Source organism: Daktulosphaira vitifoliae, unplaced genomic scaffold, assembly GCF_025091365.1.
Source record: "Daktulosphaira vitifoliae isolate Bord-2020 unplaced genomic scaffold, ASM2509136v1 Scaffold_3, whole genome shotgun sequence".
NCBI classification, from domain to species: Eukaryota; Metazoa; Arthropoda; class Insecta; order Hemiptera; family Phylloxeridae; genus Daktulosphaira; species Daktulosphaira vitifoliae.
Genome location: NW_026099574.1, coordinates 37,245,888 through 37,264,849, shown reverse-complemented (window position 1 = coordinate 37,264,849; position 18,962 = coordinate 37,245,888). Strand labels below are relative to the sequence as shown.

The window sequence follows — 18,962 nt, the reverse complement described above, 5'->3', positions numbered from 1 at the left end:
TTATTAATTATCATTGTACAAACAACATATTTTTTTATCACTTTGAAAATTTGAGCTAGATAAACAGCATTTGCGTGAAGTATTACTTTATTATATTAAATGTGCAAATAGTTAAAGTGCATAGAGATATTGTGTGTGCTTATGATTATTACGTATCCAAAAGGTACGGTTGAACGTGTACAAATGCACACAATAATGTCACCGAAAATTAATTTACGAACCAAAGGAGCAGCAGCCCATTTATTAGCAACGTCACACAATAATGAAATATAAATGTCTTTTTATAGTCATAGTTCGCTCTACCAATTTAAATAGCACCAAAAATGAATACACTTACAACATAGCACAATTGCACAATTGTAATCAGTAAAACTAGTACGTTAAATTAACAGTATAAGGAGTTGGTAAGGTCGAGGTAAGATATGTCGAAACGTCGTAAGAACAAACCAAAAGGAAGGAAACCACACAAAAGATGCGTAACCGGTCAAAGAGATCGTCGGAACGAAAACGAAAGCAATATACGTGCTTCATATTCGGCGGCGGCGGCCTTATCTCGGTGTCAAGGTCGGAGAGACATCCGATGACACCCGATTGTCATATTAATAGCTTCCGGTGCCGTGTCATGGTGATCATGCTCTAGGTATTTCAGCTTGTTAACGTTTTATAAGTGATAATTTTGATGTGAATGGCAAAAGCGTCAACCAAAAAAGTTTGAAGATGCAAATTCGCAACTATTATTGGATGAATACTCAACTTTAATTGAAAAACAAATGACAATTGAACAAAAAAAATGGGTGCCGTATCGATTGAAAGAAAGAGACATCGAAAAACGAAAAACCATTTGCGAACTTTTGCTTGATCGGTTCAAAAGAAAATCTTTTTTACATCGAATATATATATGAGTAGAAAAAATGATACTGAGTTGCAATAACAAATTAACTATATATCTGTTCATTTATTACAAACAGTATTGAGAACATATATACAATATCTCCTTTTTTTCATATACAAAATATATAAAATAAATAATATTAAAATTAAAAAAATACTGAAACATATATAGATGGAATATATTATAAATTATCGAAATGTATAAAATAGACAAAATGATCTAAACGATTTAGAGGTTTAATTACTCTTTTCCGTACAAAAGGAGTAAAATTATTTGGTGAATCATTTTCTTAACCATCATTACCGTATGTTCTTAGGTGTTTCTATATTACTTTTCTTTCCCTACCTGCTGAATCTATAGGTATATATGATCTAGGTATATGCCATTTTTTAACAGTTTTACTTATTTTTTTGATCCCTATAATCTATTATTTGTTCGGGAATTACACTTTTTTCCCTGTTTTATCATAGTAACTTTTAATATTAATCATTTTGTCAGTCCGGTAAGAATGAAAATCATCAATTTGTGGTTTTAGTTTTAAATTAAAATTGGTATTTTTGTACTAAGAGGCCTAGTCATAAGCAAATTAGCTGTAAAGAACAATGAGTTAATTATTGGTTAATTTCATAGTAACATAATTTATAATTCAAACCTCACTATCAGTAGATTTTTAAGAATACTTTTGCCTATACCCACTAATTTTTTTTAGGTAGATTATTAGTTTTGAGATCTCTAAGTCTAGAAGTTTATAATTGAAAGTTCTATTGAATGTTTGTAGGTCAGGAATATACTGTGTTAACGTACGTTTTTTTTTGTGTTTTCAAGTCTATACTTCTCATATACTATCGTAACTCAAAACTAATTCAAAAAATTAATTTTAGAAAAAAGAAAGGTGGTTGACAAAAAGTGGGAGTTACTTCTATTTAGGATGTGATTCGACGAGGGTCATAAAATAATATAAGTATTGACTCTTATTGAATTAAATCTTACCTGATTTTTCTTAGTTCTTAGAATTACTTAGGTGATTAATAAGTTAATTAATCATTGATAAATAAAATAACACAAATTCGATTTAATTCGTAAGAACTTTGACAATGACAGTTTTGATGTAACGATGTCCAGTGCGCGATTTAAACAGATCGTATTGTAAGAGTTTGATCTGCTTTTTATAATATTTTGTATCCCGAAGTAAGTGTCTATTAATTGATTTGTGGTTGAATCGCTTATATTATAATATAATTTGACACGGCCCGCGTCGCTTCGTTATACACGATGCCCCGCGGCTCGTGCCACCTTTATCAGCCGTCTCCCTATTTTATGAGTATTTGACTGACCAACACCGCGTGCCATACGCCACGGTGCAAAGTCCAGCAAGTGCCGCACGGCCGACGACGACCCGCCGCAAATGGTGCGGTAGTCTTCCTCCCGTTGTCAAAGCGACAACGTCGACCAAACGATTTACACTAGCGTACCGTCGCTAACCTGTTGCCGTCCAAGAATTACGCCGGACATCGCGTCGTCGACGCCAGCGAAAGTGCCGCGATATTATGCGAAGATTTTTATTATTGTGTTTGTCTTTTCGGTTTGTTTTATTTTTTGTTAAAATAACCTGTTGTCGCTCATTTAATAAATGGCTCACGGGTCTCTACCCTCATAACCAGTGTCGACCACATTTTTGCGACGTAAGTCGTGCCAAATTTAAAACCATGCGTTTTTTTTAAATATTTCTATAAATTATTTATTTAAATTTTTTGTTAAAAAATTTTTTTTTGTATCTGTTACCACTTATTCTCAGCTCTCACTGGACCGATTTTGGTGAAAATTATTTCAAAAAATCACAAATCTTACCTACAAAAATTGAATATTTTATATTCCCTTTGTTTCCCGTAAATAAGAAAAAATCTCTAAAAAATTACAAATTTAAAAATGGGTAACTTCTGCATTTTTTATTTATTTTTTTTTTTTACTTAAATTTGACATAACTTTTTGAAAAACGGATGAGTAGAAACAAATTTTTTTATCGATACATTAGGTGCTTTCCTATAATTCAGTATATATTTTTTGAAAATCTAACCCTTCACCTGCTCCAGGAGCATATTAAAAATGATAACTTTTTCAACTTAACTTTCGAAAGTGATCCGGAAATACTGAAACTTTTATAAATAGTTAAAAGAGTATGTAATATATTTTAATAGAAAAAAATAGTGTCGTACTTTATTTTGGCATCATGGTGATAAAAGCTACTTTATTCAGTAATATGCTAGTTTTATTTATGAAATTCTAGATTTTATATTTTTAATTTTATATTTCTATAACTTTTTCATGATAAAATATTGTATTCTTAAGATTGATATATGATCAGAAACTTATATAATTATTATTATCAGTAAGGGAAGCTCAAAATTTCGTTTAAATAATTTTTTATTTCGTATTTTACTGTAATAAATCATTTAAATAGAATTCTGAGTAATCTTTTTTTATATAATACTTAGTTTTTAAATAGGTGTTACAACTGTAATACTCAAAACTGGATTTATTTATTAAAAATTCTATTTATATTGATATATTGCACATACCTTCTGTTTGTTACGTATTTTTTCAATTAAAATTGTTTATTAATTATTCATACATAATTAATAAACAAGCATAAATATTTGTTATATTAATAAGAATTTTGTTATTGTTGAGTCCATATACGAAACTCTAATCGCAAATTTGATCAGAAAAACAGATTTAGAAAAGTACATTTTTGAATCTGTTGAAAATTCCTTTTAGACCAGTAAATTTATTTATAAGTAACAAACAATTTTTTTTTTTTTAGTATTGCATCGAGCTTTGTAAATTTTATGCACGTATGATATTAAAATAATAACTTCTTTGTAATTTTTTATAATCTCTCTGTAAAAATAACAATACTTAATTATAAAACATCAATTTCAGAATTGATAAAATCTTGCTATATTTATAAGCTCCAAAAGTAACAGACACTAACTTTTCATACATTTTTTATTTGTTAGAATCTTATAGTGCCTACGTTTGTATGTACGCCATATAATTTATGGTTTTATTTTGAAATTCCTGTTGTGCCTTGGCTTTGTAAGTCTTACGCACCCATAGACTTTGCTAATAATAATACACCAAAAACCCGATTTAAATCTATTATTGTTATCACTCATTTAGTGCGTCGTAAATTTTTATAGCTAATTTACCTGTTATAACTTGATCAATAAAATTTGATTTATGCAACAGCAAATGAAAATAATGACTTCTGTATTAATACAGTAATATAACAATAGAAACTTGGCCTAAAATCACTCAACTTTAACAAGCTGTAACGGACGAACGGTTATTCGGAAAACAAAATTGTACGAACTAAGTTGTTTGTAATTTTTTTTTTTTTTTATCGTATCATAAAATTAAAAATAAGGGTTCCAATTTAAGAAAATTATAAATAAGGAATTTTATCCCTAAAGGGACGAAAAACATAATGATTTGACTACATATTAATGTAGAGATTTTTGAACTTGGTAAATGTTTGAGTTTTTAATTTAATAGTNCATGCGTTTTTTTTTAAATATTTCTATAAATTATTTATTTAAATTTTTTGTTAAAAATGGCATTTGAACAAATAAAGTAATATTAAAAATTCTAATGTCATTTACTACTAAATTAAAAACTTAAACATTTTATTTAATTCAAAATATGTGTTCCCATTTAAAAAAACAATGTTGTCACCCATACAAGGCATAAAGGATGAACTTAAAAAGTATTACATAGTCAATATTTCAAAAATAAAGTGTAACTAAAGATAATCAAAAAAAAAAAATGTTTAATTATTATTATTCTCTAAGTAATTGAGTGGGTTATGATAAAAAAGTCACCCTGTATATTTGAGAATTTTCTGGATAGAAAGGAGGACCAATCAATCAATTCAGACCATGCTTAATATGGAAACAAGACCGGCAGTGGTGTGGGGAAATTATCGTTTCCGCCAAACTGATCTTCTATCTGTCTATCAATTAAAAAATTTGAAAAACATTTAGTTTTATCCATGGGTCACCACGACTTGCCAGTATCGGTTTTAGCATACGGGCAGGTTAGGTAGTGGCCAATACCAAATTGTTTGGCATTAATTGAATGCTACGTTCAGGTATGTATTTAATATTTTTGCGTGGGGTATTAATATTATTGAGTAAAATAAAGTAATTTTCCGTCTTATCACTATCAAGTGACATTCGCCCCCAAGAATTCCCTCCCTTAACCGCCCCTAAATGTGGACACGTCGTTTTGAATAATTACTTATTTTATCACATAGGTATAACTTTATAAAGAAATATGACGTTTTACCTAAGGTACATAATTAAATAGATAACTATCTTAAGTATTTATATGTATATATATTTGTAATAAATAATAAAAATATAGTTTATAAGAAATTAAAAAGTCATCAAAACATTGAAAAAAATTCAAATATTAATAATAAGCTTAAAAAATATCTAATATGTGTAAAAAAATGGAAATAAATAGATCTATGATCTATACATTTATCCGATAGTTGTTGAAAACTAATTTCACAAATNTATAGTGATTTTAATCACTGTCAGATATCATTATACTTGATCCAACTATGCCACGTCACCACTGTGCCGCGACCCCCCTGTGCTGGGTTTTTTGAAACGGATTTCAATTTTATTCCGTACGCTTTTTGAGACTACATTATCAAAACTATATATTTAAATACAATTATAAGACTAAATATTTTCTATTACATTTTTTAAATTATATTAGTAGAAGGATACGCATTCAAAAATCGTTTATTAAAATGAGAATGAAACGATTTACAATTATCAATGCACTGCTATCTAATAACAATAAAAAAATAGTAAAAAGTTCGATTAAATGAATAATACAGTAGATAATTATTATTGGATTATTTTGGAAAATACTTTAACCAGTGGTTCTCAAGCTTCTATTTATAGACAAGTATAAACTATCGGTTTGGCGGAAACAATGAGCGTCCATGGTATGTAAGCAGAGGATCTTAAGGTTCTTTGACTATATTATAAGAAGGGATAGATCGAGCCTGGAGAAACAATTAATCGAATGTAAAAGAAGTCGTGGAAGTATACCAATGCGTTGGATAGATCAAATCAAGACCATCAATGGTTATCCTCTGAGAGAGACTATTCGATCAGTAGAAAACCGTGAGTTTTGGAAAGGGATTGTTGCTAACGTTAACTAATGGGTCACCAAACTTCCGTTTTTGGAAAATGGACTTATGAAGAAGAAAACCCCCTTCAGTCCACAGTTCTATGACATTTTATATTAATTATTATTTTAATATATAACCCTTGTTTTATAATTCTTATAACTTCTAGTGTAAGGACCATCCTTATATATACAGTCCACTCCGTATTTCTTTCTCCAACAAAATCATATATAAAGAAACCGAACGTTAACCAACCATAATACACCCAAAGAAAAACCTCAATCAATTTTGATAGAGAAATTTTATCAAGGGTTTATGATAATGTTTTATTAATACGAACAAAATAATTATTCTTATGAATAATTATTGTTCAAGACAAGAAAAAAAATCATCATATTGATAAATATATCATAGATTCAATAGTAATGATATATTTATGAAATTGAACAATGAATTTATTATATAGATCGAAGTTTTTCTCTGGGTGTAGTGTTACCAGGCATTCCGTTCAAACAGTTTTGTCATATCAAATTTTTGTTAATAATATTTAAATCTATTTCTTGTTTGCGTATATTTTTCGTATTATATTAAAAAAATTATATTTATAACGTTTTTGGAAAAATAATATTTTCATTAAAAATGTATATATAAATATCGTTTTTTTTTTTATTGAAAAATAATTCCTCTTGATAAATTAACACTTTTTTAGAAGTTCGAAAAACGTTATAGTTATAAATCGTTTTCAAAGCATGAGTTTGATTACTTATAAAAAATAAAGAACTTGTGTTCATAAACATAAACTAATCAAATTATCTAATCAAAATAAGGACTTAACTTAATACGTTTAAGTATACCAAAATTTAATATTGTCAAAAAAACAGTGTAACACAATTTGCCTAATTTTATTATAGTTTTTAAGCTGTTAATGTTTAATTAAAATATTTTATTTTGAATGCAAGATTCATTAGTATACTTGTTTTAATTTTTTTTTAATCTAATATTTCACATTAGATGATGAAGAAGTATGCTTTATATGTCAGTTCGAAAAACCATTGACTGTAATATTAAATCCTTGTGGTCATAAAATGTGCAATGATTGTGCTAATGAGCTATTAGCTCGGCATATGATTCAATGTCCATTATGCAAAAAAGAAATAGTTTTTTATAAAAATATAAGTAATTATTTAATAAATTTTCATTAACCTTTATAAAATGGAAATAATTTTGGATTTAAATTTAATTAGAATAAACAAAGTTAGTTATGGAAAAAAATTAATTTATTCTTTTAGACATAATAACATATTAAAAAATAAATTAGAAATATTTAAACAAATAAAAAGTAAAAAGTATTATTGTGTGGATTAAGAATTACTAATAGATGGTTATAACAATTTAAAATAAAAAATAAAAAAATTAATGTAATTTCGAGGTTTATATTTTTTATATTACTGGAGATTTTTAAGTATGATTTTAATTAAATAAATTTTTATGGGGTCACCCCATTACATACATTAAACAATTGTTTGTTATATTTTAATATAACCTTACATATATTATTTAGAGTCAATAGAAAAATGTGCATGCAAAAATGAACTGAGACATGTAGTCTTAAAACCTTGTCTTCACAGTATAGGTATAAACTGTGCTAAACATATAAGTGATAACAATTATCAACCCATGTGCCCAATATGCAGCAAAAAAGTTGAACTCTTCCATACTGATGGTATGTTCTAATTATAAAAAATAATTTATTATAATTATAAGATAAATAAAACACTATTAGAAAAAATCATTTTTATACAGAATGAAATAATGTAATCTCAATCTTTTTTTAATATTGTTCATTTTCAAAATTTTCTTTCCATATAGTTACATTAATATAAATGGAAAATAACGCCTTTAATTCAATAAATATCTTCTTATTTAATAAAAATTTCTAACGGCGATAAATGCTTTACTTTTATTAAAGTTAATAGAATGCATGCAAAAGTAAAACTTGAAAATCTATGCTGTTTTTTAAGGAATAAAAAAATTATTTTTTTTATGAAATTATCATTTATATGGAAGATTTTCAAAATTTATTTGTCCTCTTTACATGAATTTTGACGAATTATTTGTTAAGACTTTTGAATAATTTACAATTAATAATGTACATATTATTTTTTTCAGATCCACGCATAAATAATTTATTAAATCCGTCAAGTATAAAACACATAATAAATGTAACGTATCAAAATTTGCTTTCACAAAAAAAATAAGAAATTATGATATTTACTAAAATGAAAAATATGGTGTAATAAGAAGAAAACTTTACATTATTTTGTTGTACTACTATACATACCATATTTATAGAATATCAAATAATTTTATGTAATTGTCAACACATGTAATAATTATCACGTTTATAAAAGATGCTTGCTAAATCAAGATCGGTAGGTATTTTCTATTATTAATATTTTATTAAGCGTGTTATAGTCTCAGACTTTTATTATTTTCTTCATTAAAGAAAATGTAAAAATTATAATTTCCTATATGGACTTTTAAAGAATTATTCAGTTAACATTTTTTCTTTGTTCATTACCTATCTTATTGTTTTTGTAATACTTTGTTTTGAGCTTATTCATTATTTACAATTTCTCATGTTAAGTTATTATATTTTGTGAAATTTGGATAAATAATCTGTAAAAAATAAAAATAAAACAAATTAACAATTTATATGGTTTTTATTATATAGAATGATTCTTTAATCTTTGTCCACGTGATAACTAATTAAGTAATAAATGTTTAGATATTTTTTAGCTTTTGTTACTTATTTATCTCAAATATCGTACTATGTAATAAGTATTATTAATTATAATACTTTGTCTAATGGGGAATCGACAATGTTTTTTAAATGATAATAAAACAATAGTATTTGACGTGTCACTAGGATTCTCAAACTTTATCATGGTGCCATGGTGCATTTTGTTTTCTGGTGATATAGTGTTTATAGGGTAAAATAGGGAGGAAATTAATCAAAAGCTAGAAGTGTGGAGATCAGCTCTTGAATAAAAAGCATTAACAGTAGGATTAAGAGTCATACAGAGTACGACAATTTGACAAAGGAGAACACCAGGTAGGTGAAATGATGAAATCAGTGATAATTGACGAGGTCGTGATAGAAGAGGAGGAGAATTTTAAGTATTAGGATCAATTTTGCAAAACAATGGTGGTATTAACAAGGATGTAAGACACAGAATTATGTTCGGGTGCGTGAAGAGGAATGTAGTACCAGGTGTGTTATGCGATAAGAAAGGCTGAAACGTAAGTTCTATAAGACTGTAATTACTCACATAAAAGTTAAATTTTTCAACATAGCTTTTGAATGTGTTTCGGAAATATTGCGTCCTTAAAACATATGTTAAATTAAATCTTTAGTTATTTACTGTTAATTAAAAAAATGAATTTAATCCGAAGCATTATCTTTTATATGTAAATGGCCATTGAAGTTGAAAAAAAATGTAATTTTCCTGTAAAAGTTCACCTTCTATCATTATGCTATTTTGGTACTCGAAGGTTCCAGAGCTTTTTGAAAAATGAGTGTAGTGATTAAATAATTTATTTTATATAAAAATCTTAATAAAAAAATAAATAATAAGAATAATCACTTCTTAAAAGTGCTATTCATGAGTGGCCTCTTTTATCAAGTATTCATTTTGTATTTTTACTTTTAGCTAATACTCTTATTGTACCTATTTGGAACAGCTTTTGTATATTTGAATAAAGTAATATATATGTATACAGGTGAAACAAATCTAACTGACAATTCATATAATTTATGATCTTGTAACGTGACAAAATAAGAATTTTAGGATATAGNTTGTAACGTGACAAAATGTGAATTTTATGATATTGATAGATTACTGTTTTGCTTTGCTAATGGGCGCGCGTACGTTATATCCGGCCGTGTAATCAGAAAACTGTACTGTTGCTGTCAAGGTGAACGCTGTACACACAATATTCTTTATCAGTTTAACAATCGTTCCCTATATGACACATACACTGGCCACCACTGTCCATACCTGTATAATTCTAATATTGTTCATAATTTTATCTGTTGTATATTTTGTAAATCGTTAAGCCGATACCCTCTTCCAAACGGGTTCGTCGTCGTTGTGTCTCGCCCGGTGTGTAGGAATTTTTTTTCGTGCTCTCTTCCCTTTGAACCACCGTCGTGGTCAGTTTGCTGTGTGCGTGCAGCCAATTATAGTTTTTTTCTTTTGAGTTNTGTAGGAATTTTTTTTCGTGCTCTCTTCCCTTTGAACCACCGTCGTGGTCTGTTTGCTGTGTGCGTGCAGCCAATTATAGTTTTTTTCTTTTGAGTGTCGTTCTTTTAATAATGCACTAATTCAACAAGGCGTCGACCATTTCCGGGGCCGAGATCCCCATCTTAGGATGAGTCCCATCCGGGACTGAGTATCGTATTCTTGTTTTTTCTTTTATTTATTTAATATAATGTATTGAGCCTCTTTTTCTTTTATAAAATTATTTTTTATGAGCTATAAATAATTTTAGCATTGCTGTTTATAAGGTTATTGGTCAGTGGTGTGTCATGTATATTTAACACATATATATATACAGGATGTTCAATAAGTTCGGAAACATCGATTTTTTAGAGCTACTATTGATTTTTTTAATATTTTTTTTTTTTAGAGGCTAATTGAATAATTAAATGCATCTTTTACGATTAAAATTAAAATTCAACCCTAATGCAAAAGGGTAGAAATCTACCCTAACTTAAGAAATTTAAATGGCAACCCCTAATTTTTTTTACTAATTTCAATAGAGAATTCAATTTTAAAAAGAATTATGGTGAAAATAACTTTTTATGTTAAACCATTTTTAAATAATCGTTGTTTTAAGGGTAGAAAAGTGTCCTATTTGAAGACAGATTTTGCTATGATCATTTTTATGAATTTAATTTTATAAAAATGATATCAATTGCAAATTATCTGCAAATTTATTAAGAAAAAAAAAATTTTTATTAAAGAACTTAAATGGACATTTTAAAAATCACTCTCTTATACGCGATCTTTAATTGGGGTATTTGTAGAATATAGCATTATCGGTCAATCCATAACATAATGTTTCCGGACTTTTTCCTATAGGAGTTTTAGCATTGATATCTAACATACATAACTAGTGTACACTTTTATCTGTGACCGTTGAAACGTTCAATTGTTATAGTCGCTTTATCGACAATTAGTGTCACTTTAAGCACGTCATGCTGTCAAACATATTACAGGTAGTAGTTTGTAAGTTTACACAAAAATTATCAGTGGTCATTATAACATTATTATTATTCAATACGCAACAACGTTTCCAAACTTATGCCTATAGGAGTTGTAATATACTTTTCNCAGCTGAGTTTATATTATTTTTAATGCTATTTATTGTTTGTTTTAATTGAAATTAACTATTTTGTTTTATGCCGCTTCGCCAGCCATTATTATTTAAGGGCCCCCCGTTATCCCTTAAATTTAAGATACTCTCTTAAGAATTTCTTATATATGTGGTTATTTGTTATTTAATTATTGTCTACTCTCGTTGCTTATTGGATGTACAGTTAGCCACCATCCCACAGGTGACCCATTCCCGCTTCAATAATAGCGATTAAAACAGGCTTAAGGTAAAACGGCATTCTAGTGTGGTGCACAACTAGTTGTCTTATGGTCTAGCTGCCTCGTATTAACAATAGTCGTTGGCGATTGGNATTTAAAGAAAATTTAGCATGCAAGTGTATAATTAACTTAACAGCGAGAGCATCCACAAAAGTCGAGACATTTAAAATAGTTATCTACATTAAAATTTATCACGAGCCGCATAATTTATTAGTGCCTATTTTCAATTTTAATTTATCTGTAAGTGAAACAGCCCTTACCGTAGGCAATGCAATAATTGGTAGTCGTTGATTAACCGATGACTACCAATTGATATTATTATTGATTGTAATAATATTATGTTATCAAAAAATATAGTGTTTTTAAATTTTGTTATTCAAATGAAAAATAACAGATAATATCATACCAATTTTCAATTCACAGTTCAAGTATATTTTCAAAATGTATGAATATTTAAAGAATTTTCTAATTTCTATGGTATTTTTTTACTATTTGCTAAAATTTTGAACAACAGATATTTTATTTAAGTGGCAAGTTTAGAATTCAAGTTAAATAAGAATATTAATTTCTGATGGATTAGTTTTATAATTTACACTTTTTCATTACTTAGATTAGCAAGTTCAGTCAACATTTTTATAACTATTGACAGTAAATAAGTTAAACATTTTTAATGTATTGATGGTATGGGAAAAATAAAGATAAAATTATTGTAATATCACTATGCATAATATATACCATATATTCACTACTAATACATAAAATATACTTTCAAAATTAAAAGTATATATGACAAAGATAAAAGTGGAAATAAATTTATCTAATACCTTATTTTATAATATTTAATAATTGTATAATAATAATAATTATATTATTAAATAAATTTAAATAATTAAAAAAAAAATTTTTTCAATGAAATAATCAATAATTATCGACTGTCACAATTTAAAAATGGTACTATAGTAATAAAAACCCAGCACAGTGGAGTCGCAGCATAGTGGGNAAAAAAAAATGAATTTATTACCATAACTTTTAACTCAACTTGCAAGTTTGAAATAAATATTATTAAATAGAAAAAAATTAAATTGGTAGATTATTTCAAAAACAACAATAACACTTATTCCCTTAATTTTACCCCGATTTATAACTATAATATATGAATACATAATAATTACAGTAATTAAATTGAGTATGAAAGTGGTATTCAATAATATAAAATTATAATTTTTACGGAGGTATTATAAAAATAAAAAGGAGTTGTATATTCATATACTTTTAATGCGTATACAAATTTAAAGGAATTGATGCAATACTTTTTAATAAAAAATGTTTGTTATTTATGAATAAATACACTAAACAAAAGGAACTTTCATCAGAAAAAAAAATATACTTTTCTAAATAAACTTTTCGCGATGTTTTCAAATGTGCAATTAAACTTTTTCTATTACTTCTAAGTTTTAATATTATTACTTATTATTAAAAAATAAGTATTTACATATAAAAAAAACCCAGCACAGTGGGATCGTGGCATAGTTGGGTCCAGTATAGATGATATCTGACAGTGATTAAAATTACTATCATAAAAAACGCTTCGATGCAAATCTGTAAATAGTGTTTAATTAAAAAAAAAAATTTGTTAAAATAGCATATTTTTGATTATGGTAGCCATTTGCGCGTAGAAGATAGGTCGTCGGGACAAATTTTTTTTTTCATTTTATAGTACATAAAATAAGCTATAATTTGATATATGTTTAAAGGACGCAGTATTTCCGGAACATTTTCAAAAATTAAGTTGAAAAAGTTAATTTTTGTAAAAAAGTTGCTATTTTAAATCCCCCCCAATGAGCAGGTTAAGTGATAGATTTTCAAAAAAATGACATCAAATGAAAGGTAAATATCTAAGGTTTCAATACAAAAAAGTATTATTTATTTCTCAGCTTTGCATCGAAGCTAATAGTTTAAAATAAAACAAAGTTAAATAAAACATATCAAAAGAAAATTAATACATGAAGTTAAACACAATAGTAATTTGCAATTTGCAAGATTGGTTATTTCTTAAACACAAAAAGCTACAATATTTAATATATATTCCTCTGATATATTTATACGTTTTCATTAAAAACAATGATGTCGATGTTCCTGTATCGTATTAGAGATGAAAAAATACTTAATAAATAACATACTAAGTAGTAATAAATATAATATTTGAATTTCACACTTTATAATTTTATTTTTGTTAAATTTGTATAGTACTTCATTGTTTAACAAATCGACGAATTCGAATGATTTATGTTATAAATAACGTATTTAAAATTTAGGTAAATAAATTAAAATATAAATAAAATAATGTAATCAGAAATCATTTATATCTCTACTTAAAATAAATAACTAAAGAAAATTAGAAAATGGCATTACACTATACATAGATCTCAGTACAANAACTAAAGAAAATTAGAAAATGGCATTACACTATACATAGATCTCAGTACAAGTTTTGTGTGTTAGTGTTCATTAGTTTTGATTTATAAAAATTGATACTATCTATTTAAACTTTTATATTGTTAAATATGAATTTTCTAAACTGTTTTGTATTAATAGTTATTTTAATTCAATCACTACTGTCAAATTTTGTATTAACCATATTAGACCGATGTCAAAAAATTCAACAACTTAATGAATTACTTGTGAATGTGGACATATGGAAAAAATTCGAAAATATAAAAGTTAGAAGTGGAGATAAAAAATTACGAGTTTATACAATCTTTGATATTAACGACAATATAAATATACATCATAATAATACACAGCTACTTTCGTCAACAAATTTGCACGTTAATCCAAGCAATTATGAAAAAAAGGTAGATTTAATTTTAAAATTCGTAAAATGTAAGTGTTGGGAAAATATTAAGTTCTGTAATCGATTTTTGGCATACATAAATAGTGATGATGAAATAAAAACACAAGATAGAACAATGACCTTACAAACAAAGGATTTGCTTAAAAGAAAAATCTATGAATATAAAGAATTAGCATGTAGACTTCAGTTGTATGTAATGTTTTTTAAAAGTTTATTCCCTTATGGTAAAGATAATGTAAGTTCTACTGACGCACTTTTTTCAAAACTAGTGTCCATAGTAAATATGCCAATACCTAAAGATGATGATTTTTTTGCAAGTAATTTGAAAAAAACATTAGATAAATCATTTAAGGATTTGCGTTATTCTTCAAAAAATTCATGTTCTTATGATAACATTATTGATAACTTGTATACATGTACAAAAAAATACTTTGATTATAAAAGAGCTAATACAGATTTTAAGGTAAGCTTTGCAGAATATATGAGTTATTACTTTGACTCTTATGTAAAAGATACTTGTGATTTTTTTACACTGTTGACATTAAATAAAGTAACTATTGATACACAATATTCAATTATCAATTTTTAATGTTTATAAAACATATATGAAACTTAAAAATGCCAAATCAAGTTTTTATAATAGTTGTTTTTTTAAGAAAAATCGAATGATTTATATTAATAAAGTACACTGTAAATTCAACACTTAAATTTGTATAATTATATTATATTCTTATTTGTTAGAAAAATATAATTATTTTATTATTATTAGTTATATAAAAAATTGTTTGGAAATATTTTTGATTATGTATATTAACCAAATACTGACAGATTTCTTGAAAAGTATAAAATTTATAGTCACACTAGATATAAACTGAAATAATAATAATTATAAATTATTTGTGCCTATCACTATATTGTCATTTCAAAATGTATATGTATATATGTAATCTATTTATAATAATAAAGTATTTAGATTGTTAGATAATTTGTACATTTTTAAACATTGAAACTAAATATTTTGTCTAGAAAATATGTGTTTCCTAGTTATTAAAATAGTAATTCTTACATTGATTTTGTTTTTTTCTGATATAATTCCTTATATTGTATGAATTTGATGAAAAATGATGATACGGGAATTTTTTTCAGTTTCAAAATTCTTTACATCATAATTAAGTTGATTTTTTGTTGTCGGGATACTTATTTTTATAATCCTTGACGTTATTATTTCTTCATCATAGACCATTTTATAAACACTTGCCATGCAAGACAAAAATCGATTACACAACTTAATTTGTTCCTAACACTTACATCTTATGAATTTAAAAATTAAGTCTACCTTTTCTTCATAATTGCTTGAATTAACATGCAAATATTTTGACAAACGTAATTCAACAGGCATTTCAACAAATTGTGTATTATTCTATCTATATATTTGTTGTAGTCAATATTATCAAAGATGTCATTACCTGTGATTATTTTCCTGTTTTCGATATTTCCACGTCTAACTTTTATATTCTTGAATTGATTCCATATCTCCACATTCCCAAGCATTTTATTAAGAATTTCATTTTTTTCATTTTGGCTTAATTTGATTAACACAAAATTTAATGGTAGTGATTAAATTAAAATAACGATTAATGCAAAAAAAAAAATTCATATTTTGCACAAAACGATTGTAAATAAATAACATAAAATTTTGATAAATTAAAACCAATGGACACTAACACACAAAACTTGTACTGACATCTATGTATAGTGTAATGTCATTTTTTAGTTGTTTTTCATTTTATTTAGGAATATAAATGATTTATAAAGATAATGTAAGGAATTCTGTACATTTTGTTACTTATCTTTCAATTTATTTACTTAAATTTTAAAAATAATTATTTTAAATTACAATTATTATAAAATAAAACAATAATAATAATAATTACGGTAATGATTTAATATATTCAGTTGTTGTTTATTTTATTTGTGAAGCACAAAAAGACAATATATCTATTAATATGTTGTTGTTCAATGAATCTGCATCATCTATACCAAATTCTTCAGCAGAAAGTGAGATTATTTTAAATAATTTTTTTTTAATTTTTTCGTTTATAAATTATAACAATGGCTATTTTCCCAAAAGTGTGTATGAATAAATTCATACACACTTTATATAATTATAATTTGTGTATAATTTATCAACCAGTCACTTTTCAAACTAATTATTATCTAATCAATAAGCTTAACCCACAAATGTGTTGTGGGTTAAGTTCTAAATATATAATTTTTAAATAGTTTAAAAAAAAACATTTTTCCTTAGTTTTAATTATATATACTAATAGATATAATTAATGTTTTAATCACTCAATTAATTAATACAAAAATTAAACATTACAGTTAAAAATGTTATTCTTTTGTTTGTTTATTGTTACCCTTGTGCTCAAAGTGTTCGTGCCCTTGCACCCCACTAGTGATTAGGCCTAAATATCTTCATTGCCAATCCACTTTTTAGCCGTCTGTCATTACGTGCCTGGATCTACACTCTGACTCGTCATATTCAGATGTTCGACACCATTATCACAAAATCACATACAGTCCACTCATCACTCTCAACAACTTCATCTAACCAGCTGAGTTTATATTATTTTTAATGCTATTTATTGTTTGTTTTAATTGAAATTAACTATTTTGTTTTATGCCGCTTCGCCAGCCATTATTATTTAAGGGCCCCCCGTTATCCCTTAAATTTAAGATACTCTCTTAAGAATTTCTTATATATGTGGTTATTTGTTATTTAATTATTGTCTACTCTCGTTGCTTATTGGATGTACAGTTAGCCGCCATCCCGTAGGTGACCCATTCCCGCTTCAATAATAGCGATTAAAACAGGCTTAAGGTAAAACGGCATTCTAGTGTGGTGCACAACTAGTTGTCTTATGGTCTAGCTGCCTCGTATTAACAATAGTCGTTGGCGATTGGAGAGTAGATTTATAACGAATTTGTATTGTATTACATACGTGATGTATTTATCGTCTACCTATGAAAAACTTCTATACTGTTTTGGAATACATAGGTTATTTATTATGAGTTTGTTTTATTTTTAAATTATCTATATTAAAGTTTATATATATTTACATAGACATGTGTAAAAATATTATAAAATTACATATTTATATTTCATATTATTAAATAACACGTATAATAATGCTTAAATCTCTTAAAAGGCGTTACAAATTTTCTTATTTAATATCTGAATATTAGAAGAACATTTTTAATTTTTAAAATAAATAGACTATTTTTAAATTATTTCTTTCTTTTTTGATATGCTTATTCAATACATGATTATTCAATTCACAGTTCAAGTATATTTTCAAAATTAATGAATATTTAAAGAATTTTCTAATTTCTATGGTATTTTTTTACTATTTGCTAAAATTTTGAACAACAGATATTTTATTTAAGTGGCAAGTTTAGAATTCAAGTTAAATAAGAATATTAATTTCTGATGGATTAGTTTTATAATTTACACTTTTTCATTACTTAGATTAGCAAGTTCAGTCAACATTTTTATAACTATTGACAGTAAATAAGTTAAACATTTTTAATGTATTGATGGTATGGGAAAAATAAAGATAAAATTATTGTAATATCACTATGCATAATATATACCATATATTCACTACTAATACATAAAATATACTTTCAAAATTAAAAGTATATATGACAAAGATAAAAGTGGAAATAAATTTATCTAATACCTTATTTTATAATATTTAATAATTGTATAATAATAATAATTATATTATTAAATAAATTTAAATAATTAAAAAAAAAATTTTTTCAATGAAATAATCAATAATTATCGACTGTCACAATTTAAAAATGGTACTATAGTAATAAAAACCCAGCACAGTGGAGTCGCAGCATAGTGGGGACGTTGCATAGTTGGGTCCAGTATAGATTTAATCTGACAATGATTAAAATCACTATCATAAGAAACGCTTCGATGCAAATCAGTAGATAGTGTTTAATTCTAAGAAATTGGTGGATTATTACAAAAGCTGCATGATCTGCTAGTTTCTTATTAATACCCTGATTAAGATAAAGTATGTCGAATGTAAAAGGGATTATTAAAAAATATTATTTCTCATAAAAAAATTGTGTTGATTCGTACACTTTTCAATGAGTTATAGCATTATAAAGTTAAAAATGTAACCAACCCAACCCAACATCAACTCCTATTTCCTTAATTATATCCAGATTAGTAATTATTTTAATTATATATTATATAATTTTTATAATTAATTATTTTCAAATTATTATTGATTTTTAATATGTTAAAAGTAATCATTTTGAACC

General features: G+C 26.0%; 2 protein-coding genes and 1 long non-coding RNA gene across 8 annotated transcripts in view; 2 read left to right on the top strand and 1 right to left on the bottom strand.

The window, feature by feature from the left end:
* LOC126901514 (uncharacterized) overlaps window positions 1-8,681 on the top strand; it is a 47,841-nt gene extending 39,160 nt beyond the window's left edge. For 3 of the 6 annotated variants that reach the window (XM_050677998.1, XM_050677992.1, XM_050677996.1), the window contains 3 exons: window positions 7,113-7,277; window positions 7,663-7,824; window positions 8,271-8,679. In XM_050677998.1, coding sequence (XP_050533955.1) covers window positions 7,113-7,277; window positions 7,663-7,824; window positions 8,271-8,359 — 416 coding nt within the window. In that variant the 3' untranslated portion in view covers window positions 8,360-8,679. Of the gene's footprint in view, window positions 1-7,112; window positions 7,278-7,662; window positions 7,825-8,270 lie in introns of all 6 variants that reach the window. The other 3 variants (XM_050677997.1, XM_050677994.1, XM_050677995.1) reach the window with 3 other exon arrangements.
* On the bottom strand, window positions 7,716-9,778 carry LOC126901540 (uncharacterized). Its single transcript, XR_007703058.1, has 3 exons — window positions 9,434-9,778; window positions 8,683-8,780; window positions 7,716-7,831 (listed from the first exon to the last, which is right to left on the bottom strand). It is a non-coding gene; the product is annotated as an uncharacterized LOC126901540 (long non-coding RNA).
* Window positions 9,779-14,260: 4,482 nt separating this feature from the next.
* LOC126901537 (uncharacterized) lies at window positions 14,261-15,457 on the top strand. The gene is made up of 2 exons (XM_050678040.1): window positions 14,261-14,616; window positions 14,700-15,457. Exons 1-2 carry the CDS (start codon window positions 14,606-14,608, stop codon window positions 15,202-15,204), a joined length of 516 nt encoding a protein of 171 aa, XP_050533997.1. The 5' UTR covers window positions 14,261-14,605; the 3' UTR covers window positions 15,205-15,457.
* The last annotated feature ends 3,505 nt before the right edge of the window (window positions 15,458-18,962 follow it).